Raw genomic sequence first — 27,793 nt, forward strand, 5'->3', positions numbered from 1 at the left:
TGATGTTTTTATATATTTTACTAAAATACTTTTATGCTTATGAATCTAGCATAGAAAATATGATACAGCCATCTGTTGTATAATGTGTGTGATTACATGAATATATAAAAAACAACACCATGTAGAATAATGTTAAATTAGGTTTTGAAACACATCAAAGACAAAACAAAAACAGCAGCGCAAGTTAAAAGAAAACAGGCAAAGTTGCTCAGGCACTGTAATGAAACTTTACAAAACAATTTCTCTTGCTTTCACAATCGTCTTTCATATTACACACAATCTGAGAACACAACGATGGTGCAGAAAACTAAGATAAATATATATCTCAAAAAAGCTGGAAGAAGCTAGAGGATGTCTGTTATCGTTTTTTTTATATTTTACTCACACGTGGTTAAGATCATCAATGCAATGACAACAACATGTCATTCTTGTACGTAGTATCATAAATATATTTGTATCTCCATATGTATTATTTTATATTCAAATTTCAAAAAAGCTTTGAAAATGAGGAAAGTGTTTTGAATGTTTTTTTGTCAGCCACGGAAATTATTATTTGCAGTTCAAGTAGCAGTGAAATAGAACCTGACAAATGACAGACATTCATATTACTACTCTACAGCAAAGTTTCAATATTGGTTTAAACTGGACATGAGTAAGAATAACTAATCAAACCAATCACAGCCGCCGGTGGCATATTACGACATTGTTAAATAGTGATGTTAAATGTCCTCATGAGCTGTATTAAGGTCCATAGTGGCCACTGACCAGCTCCGGCTGTTAGAGTGGGTTGGCTGTGATGAAGACATAGATCCTGGCCTGGAACGTGGTGAACGCCCCCTGTCTCCAAAGCTTCATCTCCACGTTCAGCAGGAAATCTCTGGGACCTTCCACCTGCCGGTGCAGGTACACGGCGCCCGTGTAGGCATTCAGCTTCCTGGTGCTGAAGTAGTTCTCCTCATTCCCCTGTGTGATGCTGACGATGACGTTGTCTCCAGAGTAGGCAGGGGAGGGTCCGATGCGGAAGATCTGAGCGGGGATGATGATGTTGGACTGGAAGCTGAGGTAGTAGTAGGTGATTCTCAGGGGCGAGTTTTGACACTCCAGGTAGTTGGGACAGCTGATCCGCTCACAGCGCCTACATTACATAACAAAGTTGTAAAAACAACAACAACAATAAAATGCTTTCATTCTGATTCATGCCATAATAATCCCTAAAGCTGTAAGGACAGTTGTTTCTCCTAAATGATTGAAAGTTAAAACGCAGGGTATGTCGAGACAGATGCTTATGTAGAAATACTAAAGAGGGAAAAACTCCAAAAATGCCATCCTTCATAGAATTATCCCACCTCTCGGATAATCGAGTTATCCTAATGGACATTGGTGAGGGTTTTTAATTTGATGTCCCAACTCACGTGTCCGACACTCTGCGGTAGTTCGGCGGACAGCTGAGGGAGAGACAGCGGTATCCTCCCTGGATGTTGTAGCAGGTCTCCGCCAGCGAGCAGTTATGGGCCCCGGTGGTGCACTCATCGATATCTAAAACACACGGTTAATGCACAAGTGCTGGTTTACTGCCTGGAAGAGGAGGAATTGTGAGACAATACTTTTAGGCCAATACAATTTAATAGACTGTATAATTACTGAGCCATTGTACAAGAACCATCATATTTATCTGAGCACAATAATTACCGAACACTGTAGAGTTGAATGGCCGCAGAGCCATTTTAAAAAAAAATCTGTTTCATAGCAGAATTCAATGAGGAAAATTGTCAATAAAGCAGCTAGAGTGCATTGTGCCTGGTTTTGTTTCTTTTCTTTTGGGAGGTGGGGCTTCACCTCTGCAGGAGCGTCCACTCGGAGACATGGAGTAGCCAGATTCTGGACACGCACACTGGTAACTGCCCGGGACGTTCACACACTTGTAGGTGCAGAGGTGTCCGATGCTCTGGGAACACTCGTCGATGTCTGAGCGACAAGGAGGAAGCAAAAAAAAAAGAAAAGGAATTCATGGAATGGTCCAGATATAAGCCTGGTGTGTGATGTGTGACAGAGCGTACGGCACCTTCACAGGTGTGCCCGTCCTCCATGAGGTAGTAGCCCTGTCTGCAGTAGCACTGGTAGGAACCGTAGACGTTGGCACACTCCTGACTGCACGGGTTGGACAAACACTCATTCACATCTGGCGATTAAAGGTTAGAGCTCATTACTGTCACAATTCGTTTGATGGAGGGATTTCCAATGGTTTTAACTCGACATATAAAAAAAGATGTTGTTATTAAGCCACTTATGTTTTTACTGGTTTGCGCTTGAAGGCATGGCTCGATGTACAGTACAACACAGCTATTCCTCTAACAACCATGTGTCTTCAGCAATATACTGTACAGGAACCTGCAAAATTCATGCACGCACACACACTCACACACACACACACACACACACACACACACACACACACACACCTACAGGCATACTTTCATGCACAAATTGACAAAAAAATAAAATGACATGCATCAACATGCTCACAGTGATGCACACACACCCACAGAAGCAGACATTAACACGCACACACACACACACACACCCACCCACACACACCTTCACAGGTCTTGCCATCGCCGGATAAGCGGAAGCCAGAGGTGCATGAACATTCATAGGAGCCCGGGGTGTTCTCACAGGTCTGAGCACACAGACGGCTCGGGTAGCGCCAACACTCGTCCACATCTGAGAGGGAGAAGCAGTGTCATTATACCTCCGCACAGTGTGTGTTGCGTTTGTGTGCGTGTGCAGCCATGTGCGCACCGGTACACGTGTGTAGCCAAGCGCACCACCAGTGTGTATGCGTGCGCATGCCTGCGCATGTTTGTGTGCACGTCGATGAGAGTGTGGTGCGAGTGGACCAGCTGCCTGCTGATAGTCTAAACACTCGAGCGGAGTCCATTATGATGAGAGTCACAACACAGAGTGAATCACAAACAGAGCAGCGGCGGCAGCAGGGGCACAGCAGAGGTCTCTGCGGCAGCGGACGTGATTGGTAGCCCTGTTGCTCCTGCAGGAGGCAGCGGCAGAGGCTGAGAAAACAGCAGCAGCTCTCCCGCCGCAGAATAATAAACAGGAGCAGCAGACCAGGCAGACAAAGAAGAGGGTCGGCCGGACAGTAGGAGCGGGAGAGAAAACGGTGGCGTGAGGCGAAAGGAAGGAGGAAAGAAGAGCAGAGTAGCTCAAAGACAAAAAGAAAAAAGCTCCACCTTCTTTCCTTTAAAACTTTACATGCGCACTTCTTCACACGACGTGTGTGATGGCCAACATACCTACACACGTCTTCCTAAACGAGTCGTACTGAAAGCCTGTTGGACATTCACAGCGATAGGAACCAGGCAGATTGTGGCACAGCTGGCCCTCTCCACACCGATGCAGACCGCTCTGACACTCATCCACATCTACACGACACATGTGAGAAGGAAATCAGTAGGATGACAATGAGAAACTGTCATAGTCACTGATGTCCTTAGAGAAAACAATAAATACAGGTCCATGAGGGAAATAAAAGTGCAGACAATGCCCCCGAACTTTGTGTATGAAATCTGATTCCACATCTCCACAGATCTCACCGACACATCGGGATCCATCGGGGCTGGAGTGATAGCCACGGCTACATATGATCTTCCTGTGGCACATGTAGGAGCCTGCTGTGTTGATGCAGTTAAATGCTGCGCTGCACGGCGGGGCCAAAGCACCACACTCATCAATGTCTGGTACACAGAGAGAGAGAGAGAGAGAGAGAGAGAGAGAGAGAGGGAGGCAGTGAGATAAAGGTGAAGAAAGACGGATGAAAACGAAAGACCCGGCGGCACAAAGGCAGTGTATGAGAGACCAGGGGGCAGCTCTTTTGCCACACATATCAAAGCGTACACACATCACACAGTTGCATTCCCCTCCAGGATAACTTTGTTGTGTGTGTGTGTGTGTGTGTGTGTGTGTGTGTGTGTGTGTGTGTGTGTATCTGACATTTTTCTCCATTTTTTCTCATTTCTCCGAGCATTTCTTTTACCCTCCTTTTACAGTGGCGTCGGCTGCCTCGACATGCCCCAGTTCCTGCCCCTGGGGGCTAATTCCATAGCATCAGTTTGTACTGGAGGAGGACAGAGGATTGGCTTTTATCCACCCCTCCGCAGCCCCTAACAGCAACCTCTCTGATCTCCTGTCTGTGTGGCATTTAACCCCTCTGTCACTGCAGCCCCGCTGGTTCACCTGCGTGGCGCAACACCATGAGTCTAAACAGACCATGATTGACCTGTGGGGAAATTTGATTCTCTTCTATTCTAATTCTATTCTTTTTTGAGCCTGCCCTGGGTCACTCATTTATATTTGGTAAAAAAAAAAATTATATAGGAAATCTCTAAAACTAAAAATAAAACTGACTGCAATGCAAAACACTTTGCTTTTACTATATGCTTTTTGTTTGTCCTTATTACCAGTGCATTTCTTTTAGGTTGTGTAACCTTGGTCCAGTCCTTTTAGATTGTTGTTTATATTTTTTTATGAGCAATACCACAGTGTTTTTAAGTTTAGTAATTCACAATATTTTATCATTATCATCATCATTATTATGATAGTTTTTATTTTTTATGATTAATCTTTTGTGTGTGTGTGCACAAGTTGATCTAGGTGGCTAAATGCTGTAAAGTAATTCTTGATCAAATTAGTGAATTAGTTAAAGTAAATTAAAGATCTATGTTTGCGGTTGTGTTAACATGTGTATATATTTCAAACACTTTATGAGTTTATTTCCTGTATCAGCACAATTTCAGTGAGAAGAAAAAAAAGGTCATCCAATCACTGAGTGAACGAACCGATGCATTTGTTTCTCAGTCCTTTGCAAACGTTGCTGTAAGGGACATAAATAAAGACATTAACGTATCAGTGGTAAAGTGATTCCTCTTACCTATACAATTGCCCTGTGCATCATGGTTAAAGCCCACGGAGCAGCGAGCTTTGGAGTCGCACCTGAACGAGCCCTCAGTATTGACACACGCAAAGCCAAAGCCACAGTTATGGCTCCTCTGGGTGCACTCGTCGATATCTGTTGGGGGGAAGGTTGATGAATGAGCTGATGAGGACCGAAGAAGTGATTAACAGTAAATAAGGCACAAATAATCCACTATGCCTTAACTTGGTGCATGCCGCATGATGCATACATGTAATACCACAGTGCACCACTAGATGGCACTGTGGTTAAATGGCAGATTGTGGCTGGTACCTCACTGCTGCTGCTTCTCATCTGTCCTAAAGCTGTCCGTCCCTGTCCAGGCCACGGGGGTTAGTCAAGAGTAAAAGAATTGTATTACTAATCTGTGCTAATCACTCTTGTTATAACAGAATGGTCTGAACCACCGTTTCAAGTAGAAGTTTCGACAAGATTAATGCATCTAATGGGTCAAACCAGCACAAATCAGCTGCAGTTGTCTTCCTGTGCAGTGTGTGAGCAAACACTCCAGTGTATCCCCCCCCCCTGAGTCCTCTGACACCTGCCTGCTGAGGGATCCACCTCCTCTCAATCCTCCCCCCACAGGAGGAGGGAAATCGCAGCCTCACACATCAACATAAAACACATTGCGTATGTTTGTGTGTGTGTGCATAATGCATGTTTTCGAGCAAGTTCGCAGGATTTCACCACTATAATTGCTGCACAGAGGCCAAAACCAGCTCTGGCGAGGAGCCCTGCGGATACAGGGTAGGTCTCTACCGGGCAGCTAGTGATTGAGCATCGCGCCCCTGACACAAGCCTGGCAAGAGTCAGCAAGAGCGAGGGTGAGCCTGACACCTGACTGAGCGAGACAGAGAGAAAAAAGCGGGGAAGCAGAATAAACGTGTGGAAGACTGGCAGCTCGAGAAGGAACCTACAAAGGTCAAAGAGTAAACTCACTGTGTCAATTTCACCCTGTGAACCCTTGCCTGTTTATTGTTCTCTGTGATTTATTTACAGGCTTATATATGGCCTGTAGATTAAGGTCTATATACACTGAGAAACATTTCAATATAAACGTATACATACATATGTTTTAATGTAAACAGGAAGTGTAATGCTGCCTTAAGTTGTTGAGTTAGCTGTGGGCCATAACATAAGACTATATTCATATTAAATATACACAACCTTCTATTAGTGGAAAATACCATTTGCTAGTATGTGCATTGTTGTGATAAAAAGACAGTGAGTATTGAGTTAAGGCTGCACAACCTTAAGTGGTCCTGGTCTTAACTGAGTCCATCTATTCAGTCGAGGGAGAGGAAGACAACTCAGTTTTTTTTCCTGTGTGGTGATTTGGTTTCATTTGTGAGAGGAGGCGAAAGGAAAACAAAGCCATGAAAATGTAGCACAGCAATAAGATGTAGTTCCTCTCACCACTTATGCCGACAGCCGGAAGTGGCAGCTGTTTGGAGGCTCGCGGCCTAAAACATACTTCCTCGTTAAATTTTCCTTTTGCCTGATTGGACATTCTTTAAGTTCACTAGGAGCTGCAAATTAGCAGAGTCCTCTTGGCTGAGCCCAAAGAAAACCCATCTGCGGCGGCACGCGGCACATCTCGAACTCATCTTAGGGTCGCTTCTTCCTGAACACTGCTTCGGCTTTATGAATGAGACTTCTAAACAGGAACAATGTATGGTGCATTGAATAATGAGATGTATTGGGGAAGTTTACTATTGCAGCTGAAAGTTGGGCACGCACCAGCCATACAGACAAGCCAGGCAGCTCTACATACTGAGAGTTAATAGCAAGCAAATACCATGGAAATCGCTCTCTGGAGTCATATTTCTTTTATTCCCTCTTGTCTTGTGCGCTCACATGTGAAATTACATGATCACTGGATGAGAAAAATTAAAAAAGAAATTCTAATTTTGACCACGCAGTAGTCAAAGCGCTTGTTATTCCCTGAACAATGTGCTTCTCTTACATTGTGAAAATGCAGTAATACAAACGCTCCCCTGCTGGCACTAACAGAATATACACTGTGGGTAAAAGTGAATACTTAACTGATTCTGCCTAATGCTGATAAGGTGAGTGCCGTACCTTCACAAATGTAATTGTTGATGTGGTATCCCGGGGGACAGGAGATCAGTCTCTGACAGATATAACTCCCTGCAGTGTTCACGCAGCGTTCATCCAGCTGGCAGGCGTGTGCGGACAAACACTCATTTATGTCTGGATGTTTATGAAAAAAAGAAGGAGAAGAAGGAGAACACAGAATTAATAAGGAAAAGTGTGCCGCAGAAAATGCTGGACGAGCTTGTTTAGAAAAAAACAGACACGGAGATGTAGCAACAAACTGTCAGCTGGGCCATCGTGTGTGTGTGTGTGTGTGTGTGTGTGTGTGTGTGTGTGTGTTAACAAGAGAGATGGTCAGACCTTCCTCTGGGAGAGAGATTGGGGGCAAGGCCACTGGGTGTAACATCCACACAACGAGAAGTTTGTCACCACGCCGAGTGTAGCTCTCTCTGTATCACTGCCGCAGTGGAGCGGGGGGCAGACCAGCCGTTTTGGCTCAACTTAAAGATCTTTCCCCAAGGAGACAGCTCAGACACAAGGAGCAGTAGTCGATCAGCCTCGTGATAAAACACGCAGCACTCAGCCGATCTGAGTGGCTTAAAAAATAAAGGGTATATGTGGTATGCAGACGGTGAGATATATGTCGTCATAATGGATGGAGAGTTGAGATTATCCCTCGCGTAGAAAACTCAGTTTAAGAGCAAAACGAAAAGAACATATCGCATTTATGTTTTTTGTCAGTGGCTCAGTGTGTTGCTGAGAGTGAAGGGGATTAGGGCTGTATCTCCTCTGCAAATCTAGAGGCGATGATGAGAGAGAGAGGCAGATCAGTAGCAGACAGTCTCGCCAAGAAAGTCTCCTCAGCTGGAACCAAATTCCACTGAAATGAGGGCCGAAATCCAACGGCAGTTTTCTGGATCAGACGATTGCACAAAATGTCCACATGCTACCCTGGCTCGATGTTAGATTTTCTTTCCTGCGTGATAACCAGGTTTTAGTTCCTTACCTTCACAGGAGCGTCCGTCGGCCCTCAGGGTAAATCCTGGGGAGCAGGAACAATGTGGCCTCGCGCCCACTGGGGTGCAGTGTTGCTCACAGGGGCCGTTCCCTGGAAATAACGCCGTTCAGTGAGGTCAATGAAAACATATTGTGCTACAACTCAACACGCGAGCATATGGGGAGAAAGAGAGGAGAGCTTTGTGGTGCTGCATGGGAGACAGAACTCTATTTACTGTATTACCATTTGCTCATTTCCTATTTTCCAGGTTGATCCCTGACCTGGTTATATTGTATTTCCTGCTTTTGGCCCACAGTGTGGTGGTCCTCCACCCTGGTGTCATGGAAACCAAACAAGAGAAACACGATGCGACCATGCATAGATTATGATATGAAGAGGCTGATGCTGAAAGCAAACTAACCTTTGATACCATCTCGCTGCTCGTGTTTGACATTTGCAACACAATTACGTTTAATGGAAATGGCGAGTTTGAAATAATAAAATGTCAATCTGAATCGGCCTGTGCCGGCTTCTTGTTTAAAGCGTATTCAGCTACATCAAGACGAACGCTCCTGTTTTATTAAGTTGTAAGGATGAATGTAAGTGTGCATCCGGAGATGTCAGCCCTGCAGCTCCCCCCCCCCTCATTAAGGGTTTCTAACCTTCACAAGGGTTGACTGGGACAGTGGCCTGCGACCGAGGTGGAAGCGGCGATGTCGTCTCCGCTGCTGCTCTGTCATCCTCCTTCAGTCTGTTCTCCTCGTCCAGGGTCTCTGCAGAAACACGAAGGATTTCATCAGTGTAAATCCAGAATTCCTCCTCTGCTCGCTCTGACGTCTGAGTTCGAGACTTACACCATCTCCACTCAATGATAAAAGGCTCGCAGCTAAAGATTAAGGCTGTAATAGCAATGGAGGTGAGACGGGGAAAAATGTTGCCCGCAGACAAACATTTGGTTTTATTAGTGGGCCTCATCCCATGACTGTAATTTGCTGAGACATCTGATATCAGTATCCTGTTGAGACAGGCTTGTGTTGGTGAAAGCCAGGGTTGATTAAAATCTGGTACTCTGCAGAAAATTCACGCAGCGTTTCCCTGAAAACATATCTGAGCTGTGTATCTGAGCAAACCTATGACTTGAAGTATGACTTTCAAACTGAGGGAAGCTAGATTTTTCTTTAGCAGTAATTTTTTCTTGACTACAACAGAGATGCGATTATTTGAGCATTGCTGTCACTCCAGGAAAGGGATGTTCGTGTGTGATTAGAATAACTATTATTAGGCAGTATCAGGCCTTGGAGACAGGAAGGAACACAAAGAGACCAGGAAAATGATACACCGTGAATGTGTAGACAAATTACGACCAAATGCGCTGTTCCTGCCAGGAGCGCCGACTGTAAATCATATTTCAAAGAGCAAATGGCACAGATAGTTGCTTTCCTGTGTACTGCCGTCAAGAAATGAGATGGGTGGTCTTCACTTTACCTTGTGCACAAGTGAAAGCGTCTTCTTGCAGCACGTATCCAGGGAAGCACTCACAGCGGAAAGAGCCTGGCGTGTTGACACATCTGTGGTGGCAGATGTTGCCTTCATATATCAGACACTCATCCATGTCCTCAACCTCAACAGGACCCTCCACTGCGTTCCCCCCATCCCTCTCTACGCCAATAGAGAAGGCCTCCTTAGGGTACAGGCTGTCAGACACTACAGCACATAGAGAGGGACTGATGTTCTCACAGGGAATAAAACTGTTCAGCATAATGACATTGAATGACTGCGTAAAAAGCTGAAAATAGTTTCATCATTTTCCCCAGAGGAAAACAGTTTACATATTGCAATTACAGGGCAGACACAACGGCTGAAATGATAAGGAAGGTTTATTTTCTTGTTTGCTATATATTCAAATGTATATTTTTACAGTACCACAGATTATCGCCAATAATCCGGCCAATGCTTCCGTAACACGGTGATATCGCCTATCGGCTAGTCTGGTGAGCACCCAAACAAAGCTAGGTAAACACTTCCTACATTCACTGGAAGTGGCCCAAATTAAAATCATGAACCTAAATGTGGGCATTATACGTCTCCTTTAAAAGCCGCAAAACTGAATCAGTACAAGAGTTCTTTAAGCAGAAGAGTGGTTTACTGAAACAGAAGTAGATTTACAGTAGAGGGGTGAACTTTGCTTCCTTTTAACAGCTAGTATAAAGAAAATTGATTGTCTTTGGTACTTCTCAGTGGAAGTGCAACGGTGTGCATCACATCCCCCCCCCCCCAACCCAACAACATCCCATTCCTTACCATGAAACAAGATTGTGCATTTGTGAGTGCGGATATCTGTTGACGATACCTTTTTCAGGGGGTGGACTTGAATCCTGTGTGGGCCTCTCTCGGACAGTGTGCCAGCCGTCTTGATGGCCGGCCATGTCCTCCTCCCCCTTGCAGCAGTTTAGAAAGACATGTCTGCAGTGGTAACCCAGGTACTGGTGGGCCACGCAGGGATGTCCCTCTCTCCGAAACTGCAGCCCCAGTGAGCAGCAGCCACAGCACTCCTGCCGGTCATACAGTCAGTCGTAACACTTAGTCATGGGTCATGTACGTCTTTAGAGAGACTGCTGCTATTGGAAAAAGATTTTAAAAATATTTTTGTAAAAACCCTACACACACTGTTTGCAAGGTTTGTTTTTTCGCGTTATTTTTCTTTTGCCATACTTGAGGCATGGCTCTGGATGGCATTGCTGGTCTGTCGATTGATCCCTCCCCTCTTCCAGCCTAAAATATCTCAGCAACTATTATAAAGATGTGAAACACAAATAGTGTTGTCTGCAGGGGAGAGAGCTGGCTGACTTTGGTGATCCCCTGGTTTTCCTCTGGTGCCACCATGGCGCTGACATGTCTGTCACTGAAATGTATTAATATTGGATGGATTAGTGTGATGGATGGATTAATTTAACTAATTTGGTTCTCAGACCATCAATCATAATGACTTTGATGATCCGCTTGGTGACCTTTCCTTTAGCACCATCGTGAGGCTGACTTCTGTAATTTGGAATCATTCCAAGCTATACTTTATGGCAGATGATAGCATGGCAACACATCAAATCAAGATGGAGAATATGGTAAATATTACTAGCTCCAAATATTATCGTTCACTGTCTTCAACGGTTCCCTTGCTCGCAGCTTCTCGCTCCGTTTCCCTGTTGCTCTCAGGAGGATCACCTCTGAGAGTACATGGGGCATAGTGAAACATAAAACTGAAGTAATGGCCGCTGTGATGTAGCGTGGTAGTAGATGGCATAGTGTTACTAAATCTACAGGGGTCCCACGGAAAGGTGGTGAAAGCCAATATTTAACACCTGCACTGCAGCATAGAGTCAATAATGACCCCGTACTGCTCAGGGGCCTCTGAGCAGGTGAGTAAGTATCCTTCAACACACAGGTCAGATGGCAAATCTGACCTGTGGCTTTCAGATTCATGACGAACACTGCAGCCTTACGCAGTCACCATGTCCCGACTCCTGTGCCCCACTGCCACTGCTTTACCACATCAATCATCCATCCGTGTTTCCACAATTTCAAGAAGAGGCCAGACATCTGACAATTCCAAATGCTGAGGTCTGCTTTGAAGACACAGTGAAGCATTAGGACTTTGGGAATCTTCAGCTGTAATTAGGCTTAAATCATTTTGTCTAAATTAAATAAGGTGATTAAATAACAGAGAATTAAAACCACAGCAGTAATCCTCAGAGGAGATATGTAGAATAAAGCTACTCAAACGCTACAGCGAGTCTGGCTGCAGACTAATACCACGACACATGATTTCAATTCTATGCTGATGAATATAATTCTCCGCCAAGGTGGTTATGTTTTCACCCCTGTCCGTTTGTTTGTTTGTTTGTTTGTTTGTTTGTTTGGTCGGTGATTGGTTGGTTCATCAGCAGGATAACGCAGGATTCAACAAAACTTGGTAGAAGGATGGGACATGGGCCAAGAAAGAACCCATTCAATTTCAATTTCCCCCGGGAATAATTCATGGACATTGATGAAAACAAATCAGGCATATATAGGGGACTGATATCTATGAGTGTGTGTAATTTGGTGCTGCTTGACTGAATTTAAAGGGACTGTTGGGCCTTGGCGGAGGTATGTGATCTAGTTCTGACTGCATTAGGCTCAATTAGAAATTTACAATGTCATTAAGTTTGACTGTGAACCCAGTGAACTCTGTTCGACCCTTTGCCTTGGTATCTTTTCATTGATACTTGCTTTATACGGATCGATCCCACATTTATCGCTGGCATCCTCTTCACACATACTTCCTGCTCTGGCTGCATTAATTCCAGCCAAACACCGGCTTTCTCTCAGGGAACCGTGGCAGCACTGTTGTTGGGCAGTCCTGGCAGAGAAAGGGGACACATTAGAGAGAAGTGCAGAAGTGTTTGGATTACAGCTGTGGCCCCACAATAATGCCCGGGATGACTGCTCTTCCCACGAGTGCTGCTACTGACCTGACTGAGTTTCTATGAATTAAATGAAAAAGGAACAATTATAATTGAAATTCTAATTACTTATCACACCATACTCCATTCAGTGTTTCCACAGGAAAGTGAACTTAAATGTGACTGAACTGGCAAGAAAACCTTGTAATAACCTCATAATATTAAAATTCATTGTCATTGTGTCTTTTGCAATATTGTCTAATATATCCAGTTAAATCAAGTCAACTAGATTAACAGTGATTACCGTTCCGCTGAAGACCACGAAAGAGGATTCATGATGAGAACTAAGATAAACAATATGAATGGGCACTTAATAATGGCCTTACCAGCAGATGGAGTGCCTATCTTTTGTGAGTGGCCCCATGTTGTTGCAGTGACCATTAGTTGAGGCCCATTTCTCCCCCGTCTCACAGCAGCTCTTCACCAGCTCTTTGGCAGACACTGCGGAGAAACACAAACACCCAGATCCGGATTTATCCCAACGCAGTAAAGCCAGCGTTTCAGAGGAATCACATGATATAACGGTTACAATGCAAATTCACCTGGAACAGGATGGTTGGGTTACACCATCAGAAAATCCCATCAGCAAGATGGTGTCAAATCTGGTTACACAATATAAGTGCAACCAAATCTCATCCTCCGTTGAACACTTGTCTCACAGACTTAGAGCTGGTTTAAGTGCATGCTGAGAATAACAAGTGCAACCTGTGTTTCTCTTTTTCCGACTCCTTGACTCTGCTCTCACTTTCATTGGCAGGCAGAGGTATGAAACACAAGATTCTATAAAAATTACCTTCAGAGAAAAATGTCCCTTTTTTGTTAATCAGAGCTGGAGCAGAGTGAAGGAGTAACACATTAGCACTTCATTTCCAACTGGGTCAAGGAGCAGACAGAGCAAAAAAACACATTATCCAGTTAAGGGCGTAAATATATACGTGTTCCCTCAATAACAGGGCAGCGCATACCAGCTTTGATTTGTGGCTCCTGTGCTACTGTAGAAGACACAACTCATGACATCCATCACTACACAGAAAGTCACACCACAAAGGAAAGAATATTCCTTCATCAAGACCTACACCAAACACAAATGTCACTGTTATTGAGTGTGTTGAGCATTTAAACGTTAACTTCAGAAACACGATGTAACCCTGAATTTGTTTTTATTGTACGCTTTATATGATGACAATGGCCACCACTGGGCTAATTTCATTTATTTTATTACCTCAAAATAATGAAGTTTGCTCTTTTATGAATAATGTTTTAAGCTTTGGACTGCTCACATGCTAGAAGCTTTGGACTTTGTTGAGCTCTGTTGTTGGGGCACAAACACAATAAGAGGTCCCTACAGCAGATTCATATTTTCCTTTCCTCTGACAGTGGCAGATATTTAAATGTGGCGGAAACACAAAAGACTAGAGGTACCTACGTTGACGTTATGATGATGTAGTGAATATTTGGTTTTGAAACCAATATATTTTTAATTTTGATAGGTCATGAAAAAGTTGTCTTTTGATGTTCACTTGAGTCTGCAAGGAAAATGAATCCTTACCCCTCACCCAATCGAAGTTAAACGCAGCATCTAAATGCTGCTAAAGTGTAAAATCAAAGAAAATACAAGAGATTTTAAGTTGATTGTCCGCCGTCTTCAGAATTCCATGAGACGTGCCAATACGCATGCACAGTACCGTATTGTCGATGACGGCACTAGATAAAAAGTTGAGGGAAAGTTGAAAGTTATTATAACTCATCCTGAGGGGGACATGAATGCATGTAGCACATTCCTTCAGTAGCTGGGGTGACATTCAGCTCACAACCAAAAATGTCAACCTCATGTTGGCACTAGAGGAGAAGATCAACAAAGTAAGTAGACTTCATTTTCTGGCGAACATGAAAGACTAAATTTCATGTCAATTCAGGACAGGACCGACTGACACTGGCATCCCTATAGCGCCTCGTACGCCACTATACACGCCAAATTAGATGAGGCTCAGCACAGAGAGGGTCGGAGAGTGCCCGAGATCATTCTCGCATTTAAACCTCCACATTTATTTTCGTTGAAATACCTCTCCTCGACTTACCTATGCATCTTAAGATCAATGCGGTTGCTCCGGAGCGAGCACATGACAGCTCCAGCGTGCTTAATTTAAAGGATGAGAAATGAGAAAATCTAAACCTTGAAAAGGCACAATGACTCTTTTATATAACTACAGCGTTGTTGCCAGCCGTGGAGTTAAACAAGTCCCTTTGAGCCCGAGTGTACATTAAAAGACAGAGAGCACAATTATTCATCCGCCTTCGTTCGCTTGCCATTCATTTTCTCCAGGTGGAATCATTTCCCTCGTCATTATGATGACACAAATTTGCTCCATGTGTCCATCCAGAATGTTGGATGTATACAGAGTTTAAGTACATGCAGTTCATAATTATGATTATGTTGACAAAGTATTTGGTGAATGACGTTACTTTGGAGGGAGATTATGTTTCATCAAATTAGCTACTGGGGATGAAATCTATGATAAACCATTTTGGCTGAGTTATATATATGAGTCTAACCAGATCTCTCTTCCCGTCTCTCTGACAGACCCTCTCTGAAGCCTATATAGCAACAATTAGCCAAGTTTATTGTGCCTGGGGATCTAAAATATACACTTGAAATGTGGCCGGGGAGCAGACCTATCATTATATCTGTCCATTAGGCTAGCATTAACGCCAGATGCTCTGCTCGTGTCATATCCAAAAAACTGGCGACATCCCCCCCTCTGAAAACATGGAACTAGAATAACAACCGAAAAAGAGGGGCAACTCTCAACATGTCTGGAGGCGTGTGTGCTGCCACTAATCAAGGCTCATGTGTCTTCTCTTTTGTGGGCTTGGCAGTGATTTACCATACAGGTGGGCTGGAGAAGAACAGGACCAACAATGTGAACAACAGCACAAGCCGAGGGTCCCCGACGCACAAACTCATGAGGTTGAACATGATGATTGATGCTGAGAGCTCAGAAGAATGTGTGTGTGTGTGTGTGTGTGCGTGCGTGCGTGTGTGCGTGCGTGTGTGTGTGTGTGTGTGTCTGTGTATGTGTGCATGTGTGTGTGTGTGTCTGCAGGAGGGAGTGACACCATGTTCTTCTCACCTTCAACATGAGCACCCTCATCAGAGATATCGTGTCTTCTGAAACACATAATCACTGCCCGAGAACAGCTGGCTGTGACATAACCAGGAGGCCTCTCCTGCTATCACCATGACTTCATTTCCAAAATGGCCGGTTCAGGTTTCAATTATTGACAACTGAGACTGTAAGCCGATAAATCGTGTCATCCACATTTTTTCTTTTTTGACTTAAGTGGGGTTATGGTTTAGGCAAGCCCCGAAGGCTTGCCGCAGTCTTTGATGGTTTGCAAGAGCAACATCCATTTCAGTTACATCTCTTTGTGGTTAGATAACCTGAATGAAACACTGTAACACACACTGTTAGTACTTGTCTCTAATGCTACATTGAACTCTTGCGTGTTATACTGTTGTTTTTGTTTCCTAAAGATGCTCCATGTTCTTGAAACACCCAAGCAGGCACGCCCTTGTGATGTTTGATAAAGCTTCTGCTACTCAACATGTGCAATACCTTTTTTTGCATAGTATAAATGTTAAAGTATATTCCACTGCGCGCCTCTGACCAATTATCCTCCACAGTCTTAAAAATTGAATCTGACTCCCATTGCCTCATTATTCTTTATATATTCCATGGTCTGTTCACACAGCAGAACACAGGAAATTTGCTAATTTCTTGCCAGAGGAAATCCATCCAAACACTGATTTTGGACTTGAAGAACAATATCACCTAATTGGCAGTTTTCAAGTTTCATGAGTCCCATTAGAATCAAGTGTTTTCTGCATTAGAAATCATTATATGAATGAAGCATAAATATGAGTATAACTTTTCCTATGAAAGGTTTACTGTATTTCATATTTGGTGGACCAGACATGAGTGACTGCTCGTATTGTAAGTTTGGAAACAGCTGCACTTTGCCTGGATGCCATTAGAAGAGTGCAGGAGGCAAATCTGTTTTTGTGTTACAATTTAACTCAAATCTCCCTCTACTTACACAGTGGGTCTTTTTTATGAGTGTTTTCCTGCTTCTGGAGCAGATGTTTTGTTATTTATAAGCGCGGGTGACATGTGGATCAGGCGTTTTTTTTTTAGTAAGGACATGTTGCAGATGGGAGTACTGACAAATTTCCTGGAAATGACCTGGAAGGCACCCTAAATTAACCAGAGTGAGCTATGTTCTTCGAACTGATAGCCACAGTAGTGGTGCAGGAGGAGTGAACTCTCACATTGGCCCCTCGCTTGGGAATTCACCCTCCTTTTCATCCTGAGGCAAATTATACATCTCCTCAGCCCACTCCCATCTGCAGCATGCTGTGACAGTGCCGTTGATAAAAACAAATGCTCATGATGATAATTATGCTTCAGCCATGTGTTGTATCAACTTTATCTTCTTCCAGTTCACTTCAACATTATGGTTGGTGTTGGGTTAAGTAGGAAGGGAGGTAACATGCGTGGAGGTGTTCCTAAGATGTGGTGATTACTAGGAAGATTGGGAAACCAGCGGCCTCGCGGGAGACGGGTAATCACACCGGCTCATGAGGGAGCAGTGAGTAGCGTCTGGCAATCAAGCCACAACAGTGGCTTCATTCATCACATGGGTATTATGCCGCTCACAGGTACAACCCCCAAGAAATCCTATACCCGGTCCAGCCCAGCATCAGAAAGCCTAAACAATCCCATCCCCCCTCTGAGCACACACTGCGTTTGGTTGGAGAGCAAGAGAGAGAGGTTGGGAGTTATTGACTGAAAGAAAAAACATTTATCTTGAGCTGTGTTCCACAGCAAAAGCAGACTCTTTTGTATTTAGTTAAAATGGTTGTGTGCTCGATATCATGCCTTCTTTCTTCCTCTTCAAATGACATGCTCAGCTAATGGCAGTGATAACAGCCACTACTCAAGGCCCTTATCAGCTGGGCCTTTCCTGTGCGACAACATGTCACTGCGTTGGAGAGCTTCACTCTGTCCAATGACCTTCACCAGTGAACCCTGACAGTGTCATTCCACCCTGCAAACTGAGTTGCCTGACCAGATAGATCATCATCCCCGGAGAGAGGAAAAAAACATCCTATACTCAAACTCTCTACCATGAAGCTACAATTTTCCACTGAATAGCTGGACTTCATCCTAATGCATTTATGGTGGATGGTGTGGAAAACCTTTGAAGATGTCTGTCAAAGCAAATACATATTTCCCAGAATAAATAAGAGTTTCTATACAGACGTCCCCAAGTCTGAGGTCCTCTTTAACTAAATGTCAGTTTCTAACCTATTTTCTCTTAACTCGACGCCGGTAAATTAACTTGACGGGTACCTCTGAAGTTCACGCCCACAGAAATACCTCACATATACATTCAGCATATACTATACATACCGATGGTGGCCAGGTGCTGAAAGGACAGAAAAGTCCTGACAGGTCTCAACAACAATCATAGCGTTGTGAAGTAGGTTAACTACACTGCCCCGGATTGTGGTTTGCTCGACAAAACACCGCTACTTTAGTAGGAAAGCATCCTCAGAATCCTGAACTTATTTTTTTTGTATTTCATTCACTGAAGTGAGGATAAAAAATGACAAGGCTAAGACATTTCACTCAGTCATAATTTGGATCATTATAAGAAAGTACCAGAGACTACATCGTGCCTTAGGGCTCTAGATTAAAGTGGAATTATGATGGTGTATGATGGAATTATTATCTTTTTCATTAAAGCTAAAACAACAAAAATGGATTATTATATGGCACTGTATGAGATAAAAGAGGAAGATTTTCTGAATATGTTGTATATAACCAGAATGTGACATTTGGAATGAGGAGAAAAGTATGGGGATAATTTGCTGCTCTTTAAGGATTTATTAGACATATTAGAAACACAATAATGTAAATGGGGGACCAGTCTCACCAGTATTATCTGTTTTTAACAGAACTCTAGAGGAATAAATATCAAAATCTCTCAACTTGACTGCATGACAATTAATACATACTAAGTATAGTCATTTTCTCCAGTAAGGTAGATAAATACTATCCAGGGAAAACAGACTTTCCCTAGACAATTGTTTTTCCTGGAACACTGCCACCTTGAATAGAGTGATGACGAATTGCTCCTCAAGAGACAGGATGTGAGAGGAGGCAAGGGAAGATGTCTTTTGAAAAAGTAACATTGACATTATGCTCACCAATAAACAATCATATTTGGTATTTTGACGAAGCTGCTGAATGAATCAAAACACTTTATGGTTCTTTTACATTCACCTGCTTTCAGTGGTTTAATTCAACAACGTGAGTTATGATCATAAATGGTCAGGATTGTATAAAAGTCCCTGTAATATGCAAACGTACCTTGTGTGTCTCCCTCCTCATCCTGAGACTGGTAGTTGTGGAGGGTCTGGGACTGTCTCCGAGGCTGCTCACCGTCCTCTATCATCCGGACTGGAGATCTGTTGGTGGGACTGAACCGGACTGTGGGGTATGAGCCCTGCTCCTCTCTACTGAGCGTCGGCCCGTGCTCCACTGAGTCTTGTTCTTGTCCCTTATGACCTGCAGAAGGGGAGCCGCCATGACTTGTGGTGTGACTGTGACTGCCTTGACTACGTTTGTGATGGCCCAAGTGCCTGCCTGCCTTGTCAGCATGGACAGTGGTGTGTGCTGCGTCTTTAAAAGTGTCCTGCACCTCTCTGTTTCTGTCACTGTTATGTCTAATGGTCCTGTCACCAACTTCCCGCGGCTGCCCGTGGTTCTCTGTGGTCACTCTCTGTGTGGCTGCAGTTGTTAACCATGTTGATTTACTGGTCTGAGTGGTTGGATCAACGTTACGTGTGACTTCATCCTCACTGCTCGTCGCTGGATTTGGGTTTTTGTCTTTTCCTCTCGTCTCATTTCTCCTGTCATCATGGGCGCCGAAGGAAGTGGAGCTTGACTCTGGGTAAGCTGGTGGTGCTGTAGTAGATTCCAGCGGTGGGGCCAGATCTTGGATTGTGGCAGATGTTGGCTCTGCCAGTGTATAGTCATAATCCTCTGTGCCAAAACTGGGTGGGTCTTGCTTATACAGTGGTAGAGTGTTTCCCATCGCCAGCTTGGAAAAGGGTTCTACGGGACTTGTCTTTTGGCCGTCGTGACGACTGCTGATGGCTCTCAAGGGGTTGTTGTTTTCAATGGTCGTAGCCCTCGTGGGCTTATTAACCCCACGAGGGTCACAGCCAGGGACAGGTAAACACATTAACCTTCCACCTTCATTTGGACAGTGGCAAACCTGGCACTGGTCCATCTGGAAGGAGTGTCCTGCTTCATATTTCTTGCTGCCATGGGCGCAGCCAATTCGCCCACACTGCATGCATCCGTCCGCAGGTTGTAAAATCTCAATGCAGTTGGGGGTAATATCAGGGCACGGAATAAAATGACAGCTTATTTTCCCCCCTCCCTGGGGACAGGAGCATTCGGTGCTTCCGAAATCCACAAAGTAAGATTCCCCCTCTGGGACTTTCCCTTTCCTGAAGCCTGCTTGGATGCAGTCGTAGTACTGGTAACCCTCACAGCTGCAGCCCTTCTGTGTACAGGTGGGACAGCAGGCACCCGTCTCTAAAACCGACTGAATGCAGTTCTGAGGAACAGGACAGTCCACACCTGTGCAGTCTCTCTGGCTTAGACAGATGTCCATGCACAGAATCACCCAACATAAAAACAACGTTGTCTTCTGAATGTTCATTTTGAATAAAATAGTACAACAATGAAATCTCCCAAGTGAGTTTCTCAAAGTAAGCTTCTCTTCAGGCTTTGCTTGATTCCAGGTGAAAAGTAACTTCTGTCAGCCTGTGAAGGTAAACAGTGGTTAATGATTCAGCATGACAACTGATGATTATTTTACTTTTTCCTTCACAGATATTCTCAAAAACACACGATTTAACTTAACAACCTGTCTGCTTTAATTTGACCACCTGCCAAATGTACATTTTTCCATGGCTTCTCTTTTTTTCGCACCACAGGGAATGAAAGCGGTGATTTATTTTCGATTGCACACGGAAATTTGGCAAAATGTCAGACTGACTGAGGGAAATATGTACAATAATAACCCAACAAAATTGTCAGTTGTTGAAAAAACAGTGATGGAATAACAAACCCTCCCATCTAGGACAATGTTATACTTTGCCATAGGAAAACTGTGTTGATTGTGTTGTGCAGAGAACTGCTTGTATAGGTTATCAATTTGCAGCATGTTCATTCTCATAAGATTGTCTGCTTCCCCAGAATCGGTTGTGCAGTTACTGTACAATCACTTGAGTCCATTGTGAAAATTAATTGGTGGAGCAGAGACTGATTCATGTGCTCTTGCAAAAATAATATAACAAATAATTTTGTATGATTTAACAGAAGTTTTGTATCCAAATATGATATATAATGATGTATAAAATAGTACAAAGTATTTCTGTAACCTTTACAGTTCACACGCACTCAGAATGAAAGGCCTGATCCTGTGAGTAAGAGATGTGACTTTGAATACAAAAGAATATTAAAAAACAGATGTTTTCTATTTTACTTTTCCTGTTTTTCCTCATTGCCTGTATTCGCGCCAACTGGGAGAGACTGATGCATTACACGCTAAGGATTAGAGATTAGTTTAAAATCTGCATGACAAACTAGACTTTTCTTTCTGAAATGTTTCTTATCATTTTCCCTTCCCACAGCCTCTTGCGTTATCACGTTTTCCCCCGAACACATCCTAAACTCTTCGTCCTTGGAATAGATTCCCACCAAAAGAGGGGCAGCTGTTTACAGATCACTTTTTCTTCAATAGAAACAGTCCATGCTTGTATTCTTGTATGTATGGAAGTATGGAAATCCTGCTTCAACATCAGGCGTGTGACTTTTGTCAAGTGAATCTGCCTCGCGGTGCTTTGAAAATAGGGGGAATCTATTTCCAACAGATTTGCTCAGTAAAAATGATGTGCATCAATTTTAGAGTAAAAATAAAATCAAGAGGTGGCCAGCATGGTCTAGAGGTCATCAAAAATAAATGTAACATCTGTAGCTCCGTCTTCTCTCATAATCCAGGCAAAGCCACAGAACAACTCAAAGTGCACCGCCGCTCAATTTAGGGGAATCAGCGAAGTCTTTGTGTGCTGTGGGCACAAAATCATTACACCAGATCTCGCAGTCTTTTTGCTATGGTGCCGTAACAGTGTTTGCACTCAGGCCTAAAGCACCAAAATACAAACTGTCAGGCTACAACATTCACTGCAAGTGAAAGGGAAAACACAGAGAGTGTTGCTACTGTAGGTTGATCCGATGGAATCTGATGGGATGACGGTGAGTCTGGTCTGGATGAACCTTTTAAGAACCGGACGGGTCTGTTTTCTGTGAAGCAAAAGTGGTCTGCTGGGTTGTTTGTTCCGCTATCAGTTCAGGTTATGTCCTGCGAAGTGTTTGGACACTGTGCTCTGCCATCCCAGGGGACAAAAACAATGACCTTTATCCTTTTGCTCACTGTGGCGCGCACGCGCGCGCACGCACACACACACACGTGCCGACGCAGTCCTCGAGCACGTACTCAAACATCAGCGAGCGAGAAAAGACGCTGAGACGTCGGTGCAAGAATATTTCGAGGAATTAAGAGACGGACTCGCTAATTTCATTGAAGAGAGAAAAGTGCGCACGTTCAAACCACTACATGATTTCACGGCGTGTCGAACAGGACTCAGCCTTTTCGTGTGACTTCAACATTTGAACTTCATAATGGTATTGGTTCACATTGGACATCCAGGAATTAAGTCCCCCCGTTTCATTACAACGGCAAACACCAGACTTAAGATATCACTCAAACAGTTATGATCCGAGATCAGAAATATGATTAAACAGAATACACAGAGCGTACAATCTCAATATTTGTCCCTTTGTCCCCATGTCGTCCAGTTTGTTTGACTTTCTCCTCTCATGTATAGAAGTCGTGGTTCCTACCTTGTGTCTCAGGTCTCAGTGCCGCTGTGTTCCCGAGGAAAACTCGTGCGTAAAGTTGGTGCGCGGACTCGGACTTGGGAGGCAGGGAGCGTCCTCTCGGAGAGGGGGAGGGCGGGACGAACCTCCATTAAATGACTTCCAACGCTTTCGAAATGACTCTTGTTCTCTCTTTCTGAAAGATAATCACCCGGAATACGAGAAATGACTTCACATGTGGCGACGTCATTGGAAAAATCTGCGTTGCCATGTGGCCTATCTAAGAGAATTACTCTGATGATCCCTAAGAGAGTGACTCAGTCTTTTAAGATTACTACAATAGCACAAAAAAACAGAATTTTCACTGATGTTTGTACACATTGAATGACCACAATTATTGGTGTTTGACCCTAAATCTACAGATTCACAGATCGCCAGTTTGACTTAGAGATAGCAACAGGTCACTAATGAACCGAGCTCACACAAGCATTATAGGCATCACATCATGTCTGTGATCTTTGTCCACAGAGCGCTTTGGGTGGATTCATTGTAAAACAGCTGTAACTAATGAAACAACTGCCTCTTCTGAACAGACTACAGTGGATTTGATCTTTTCCTAATCTTTCAGTTTTCTTCTTGATCTTCTCCATTGAGACGCCGGTGAGGAGAATAGCAGCTGCCTCGGTGGGTGAGTGAGTAGAGTGATCAGACAGACAGAAGGGGCACAGGGGCCACCGGCCACTTTGTCTCAGGGGTCTCCCTTGACTAATCAATGACAGAGGTGAGTCAGTGGCCACATTATTAGCTCTTTCTCTTCATTATCATCACATTCATGCACAACTGCACAAGTCCCACGCCGTGAAGGTCCCGAAATGTCTGTCCAGATTGAGTTAAATATTTATCTCTCAACTAATTCCAAATCCATGCTAAAAAGTTATCCCTGTTTCATTCATTTGTGTGACCGTGTAAATCAAATATAAAAACAGGAGATGCAGACGCATGCACTACTTAACCACCGACCTTTGATAACAGACCATCTAATGTCTACATCTACCATAATGTGACCTGCGGAACTCTGTCAGAATCCATAGTAACCCATCTTTATTGATTGTAGTATTTCATTTGTGTATAGCCTGGACACATAAACTAAGTGGCCCCTGTAACTGTCTCATCCTCCAGGGAAGTTGCCCTCACTTGTCCTTGCAGCCCTGCTCCGCTATGAAGCCCAAAATCCACCCAAGCAGCCCCCGTCAGCGGCCGACCCTTAGGAATGGTAAGCAACTGAAATCACCATCAAAGGGATTAAAACATGACATGAGCCTTTGTTCCACAGCTGTTGTACAAATGACAAAGATTACATAACACACGTTACCCATTGCCACCTGCAGTAATGCGTCGCTGGAAGACTTGGCAATTAACCACTTCAGAAGTATTGTCACTTCATCAACCATGGATGCTGCTTTCAGTTCTCAAAGTACACGCTTTCAACACACAACAAAGTCATCTCTGTACTAAAACTCAGAAATGAATCCTTTAAGTGCCTCGTGCCTTGTAGGTTTACGACACTTGAGGCCCCCCGGGGTCCGGAGAGATGTCCTAATGTTGCCGGCAGAGACCAAATGGCCTGTTCCCTCCACAGTAGTTGACCTCGTCTTACTCCGCCGGGGCAAGAAAGCCTCGGTGCAGTAATGGCTCTCAGCCTGCGAGATAATGTCATCTGACACGCACTGGTTTGGGAGAGGTAATTGCACCCCACACTGTTGTAATTTCTCATTCATGCATGTTTGAATGGTGACTTATGCCACTAGTAATTGCCCAAGTCCGCAGACTGCAATCCTGCCTCATAATAATCTACCTAATGGGCGCTTTCTCTATTTCACACTAGGAATATTGAATTAAAGTTTAAAGTTTAGATACACAGTGTTTATTATTTGTTCTCCAGGCAGAGTGAAGTCATTCTTGCCTCAGTTCTTTTGATGCGTGCACAGCCCTAATAATCTTCAGCGTTTTCATTCAAATTGATTGTGATTGTGACATCATTGTCTTGCTAATGCAGCAGGTTATCTGTCCATTGTGTGATACATTGTCCTGCTCTTCGGTCTTTGTTTAAACAGGTGGAAATAGCGTTTGTTGTAACCGTTCTTAGATCTCAGAGGTGGTGTGTGTGAGCTGATCTAAATTGACATGTTGTAAACCTCAGTCTGTTCGTTCCATGAGTAATTTTGCAAGGACTAAAGTGTGGAATCCTTCTTACACGTCATCCCATTACAGCATTGTTACATATCAGCGGATCCCAGCAACAAGTACACGCAAATGTGAAGCGCCAGACGATTCTTTTTTTATCAGTCTAATGATGGTGTTCTGCAGTAACAAACCTCCCAAATGGCAAACAAGCAGCCTTTGCTTTTCTAAATGACTTAGATTTTTCAAAGACTTGAATGGGTTTTCTGCCATTGCCCCGCTGCAGGTAAATGAGAGTAAAGTAAAGAGAGGAAGTCTTCAAAGTTAACCAGCAAAGACACGGCACTGTGACTCTGTGGGAGGCTACACCATGGGAAATTAAGAACCGAATGTAATGTGGTGAAAGTGACTCCCCACCTGCCTTGTAAACACTCTCCAGGCTGTAGTTAAATGGCCTGCCGTCTGAGGGACGCAGCTCCATGGTGCAACAGCTTCAGGTTCTGCTGTGAAACAGTCAGATGTTCAATTCTGGTTCACATATGTTGTGACATCAATAAAATGAGTTAAGACCATCTAATGTCTAAAGTGTGCTATTAGTAGTGTAATTTCAAATGACCGGCAAACCTCTTTGGGTTGCGAATAATGGGTAGTTAAATGTGGTACAAATGGAAGCGCTTTGACAAGATTACACCTCCACGGTCCATGATCACGAATGCACAGAGCTGCAAACACAAACCCACTCACCTCTATCCACCAAATGCCTTTACCGTGGGATTTGCATAGTAGATCGTGTGAAGGGATTTAATACTTACTGCAGCTCTGTAGGCTTCCCCCTGTTTTTACTTTATGCAGACCAAGCTAATCTGTAAGTGAAATGGTATATTAATTCTCAGGGGGAATTTTCTGATTTAAGTGGATTAAATTGTCCAAACGTTGTAATTGATTATTTAAAAACAGACTACTAATGAATTAAAAAAAACAAACATTATCCTCCATGAAGTTCACCAGATTGCAGAGAAAATGGTCCAAGTCAAAACCCTCTGGACATCTGCAGCTTTATCTGAGTCTTAGTTGTACCATGGCGATCGTTTGAGGCAGCCCAACCTCCTTCTCCTCTTTTACATTTCTCGGAACACACAAGGTAGCTCCCCGAGGCAAAGGATGATTTCACTGGATAGCAACACCTTGTATTATGCATACCCACAGAGGGTTTTACTGTGCCTGACACCTTAGGGGGACTTTAAGCTGTGTACTTCCGAAACTATTTGGAGCAGTGACAACTCCAAAGCCTATTATATTGCTGGTGAAAGCTGACCTACCAGATGAGAACATTGCCACTGAGGAAGCATTTAAGTAAGTGCTATGGTCCTCTGCACCCTCTTGTTTGGACCAATCCAAGCACGGTGGCCAAGAAAAGTTCCCGACTTCACATCAGGAAGGATGTGACTGCTGATGCATACCAGATGAGGAGACACTAAATGGAAATTGCAAAGCAGCTGCAGCCATTTGTGATATAGGAAAATATTTTATGTACAACATATGAGCCGTTGATATGTTGTTTTCAGTCCATCAGCATATACGAAATGCTCTGATGGTTTGTGTACTGTATATTATATATTGCAGCATATATAATAAAGTAACACAGTCTATATCCACCATATACAACACATTGGAATCGGTGAGGGCAGTCTGCTGAGCTCCAACACGATCAGTTTTGGACTGAGGAAATCACATAAAGACCCACTTTACCCTTTGACTGAGTTCAGTCTGGTTCTGCTCTTTGTGTCGTCTAGACTGGAGCCTCCGTGTGAAGTGCTACAGACACAGTGTGTGACATTCGGGTTTTGTTTTCCATGTTCTCAGACGTTACATCATTCACTCCTAACATCCATTGTGATGGTTTTATCGCAAATGCTCTGCGACTCGAACAATATGTCACATTTGGCACATAGCAGCATTATGTAAAACACTTCACAAGCACATTGTATCTGCTAATCGAGCTGTGCATCTTTCTGTGTCTAGAAAAAAATACAGGCACAATCCAGGAGGAGAGGACGGATCAGAAATAATGCAGCCAATCGATTTCAGAATGTACAATCAACTGTTCTGTTCACAATTCATGCTTCATCTCAGAACTAATTTTTAATGCCAGAAAACGATCTCACTCGTAAACAGACGAAGGGGAAATTTGATGTCAGAGGCTTTCAGAGTTGGGCTTGTGATTTATTTCTGCATTACACCTTCACACATGTTGCTCTTTAGCTCACTCTGAGCCACAGTCTTTTTCAAACCGTTCTTTTGTCAAACACTGCATTGTTTAAAGAGCACTAATGACATTTCCCTTCTTTAGCCAGTCATAAAATAATGTTCCTGCCCTCTAATTTTTGCTGCCATCAATGCATCAGTGAGCATAATGTATAGGTAGCTGTCAGTGACACCTAGAGGTGAAAAGATGAGAATTGCATGTTCTAACTATCATGCTGAAGATCCAGACAGCCAAAGTATAGATGCACCCAAAAGATGTGATATAAGAATAACTGGCAGCCAGGCATTCATGATGGTGTCCTTTGTTTGGTTATTCAGGCTAGATCGATAGATAACTTTAGTTATTTCAAAAATTCTAAATATAAAATGTATATATAAAGCTACACAACTCAGAAATACTATTACAGTCTAGCAGTCAGCTTTGAATCACATCATGTAAATAAAACGAAGACAACCTCTCCAAGTCCACTTACTGCTAAATAGAAAAACTGACAGAGTGTACATAGAAGCATGGCCTTTTTTTCACAATGAATAAAAATTTAATTAAAACCAAAAGATAAATTCTGAGAATCAAGTATGCCTACTTGAAGAGAGTAGTCAGTCTGAGTCTGAGGAGCTGATCATACAGGCATACGGACTGAATATTTTCAGACCTTATTAAGCCAACACCATCAAGAACTGATCGATAAAATACTTGAAAAACCACAAAATATGGAACTGGTTGTGTGAAATTTTCCTGAGAGTTGGGAAAAGAGCTGTGCAGCATCATTAGGTAAAGAATAGTATA

At 43.5% G+C, this 27,793-nt stretch overlaps 1 protein-coding gene and 1 long non-coding RNA gene across 3 annotated transcripts; one reads left to right on the plus strand and one right to left on the minus strand.

The window, feature by feature from the left end:
- Positions 1-22,722, minus strand: LOC118317185 (fibulin-2). The gene is made up of 17 exons (XM_035645661.2): positions 22,585-22,722; positions 18,976-20,442; positions 12,865-12,979; positions 12,306-12,435; positions 10,390-10,591; positions 9,525-9,743; positions 8,702-8,812; positions 8,049-8,150; positions 7,067-7,198; positions 4,943-5,080; positions 3,609-3,749; positions 3,309-3,437; positions 2,596-2,721; positions 2,063-2,179; positions 1,837-1,965; positions 1,413-1,536; positions 1-1,135 (listed from the first exon to the last, which is right to left on the minus strand). Exons 2-17 carry the CDS (start codon positions 20,336-20,338, stop codon positions 778-780), a joined length of 3,636 nt encoding a protein of 1,211 aa, XP_035501554.2. The 5' UTR covers positions 20,339-20,442; positions 22,585-22,722; the 3' UTR covers positions 1-777.
- LOC118317186 lies at positions 22,130-25,305 on the plus strand. Of its 2 annotated transcripts, none has more exons than XR_007030505.1 (3): positions 22,130-22,365; positions 23,189-23,341; positions 23,740-25,305. It is a non-coding gene; the product is annotated as an uncharacterized LOC118317186 (long non-coding RNA). The 2 variants fall into 2 exon arrangements; XR_007030506.1 differs by lacking the exon at positions 22,130-22,365 and having other exon boundaries at positions 22,894-23,341; positions 23,740-23,833; positions 23,949-25,305.
- The last annotated feature ends 2,488 nt before the right edge of the window (positions 25,306-27,793 follow it).

Source organism: Scophthalmus maximus, chromosome 3 (assembly GCF_022379125.1).
Source record: "Scophthalmus maximus strain ysfricsl-2021 chromosome 3, ASM2237912v1, whole genome shotgun sequence".
Lineage (NCBI taxonomy): Eukaryota > Metazoa > Chordata > Actinopteri > Pleuronectiformes > Scophthalmidae > Scophthalmus > Scophthalmus maximus.

Coding starts and splice junctions, on each gene's coding strand:
- LOC118317185 (XM_035645661.2), bottom strand. CDS start 20,338: ATGAACATTCAGAAGACAACGTTGTTTTTATGTTGGGTGATTCTGTGC. Junction 9,744..10,389: donor AAGTCCACCCCCTGAAAAAG/GTATCGTCAACA, acceptor TATGTGCTGTAG/TGTCTGACAGCCTGTACCCT. Junction 7,199..8,048: donor CGACGGACGCTCCTGTGAAG/GTAAGGAACTAA, acceptor ATAAACATCCAG/ACATAAATGAGTGTTTGTCC.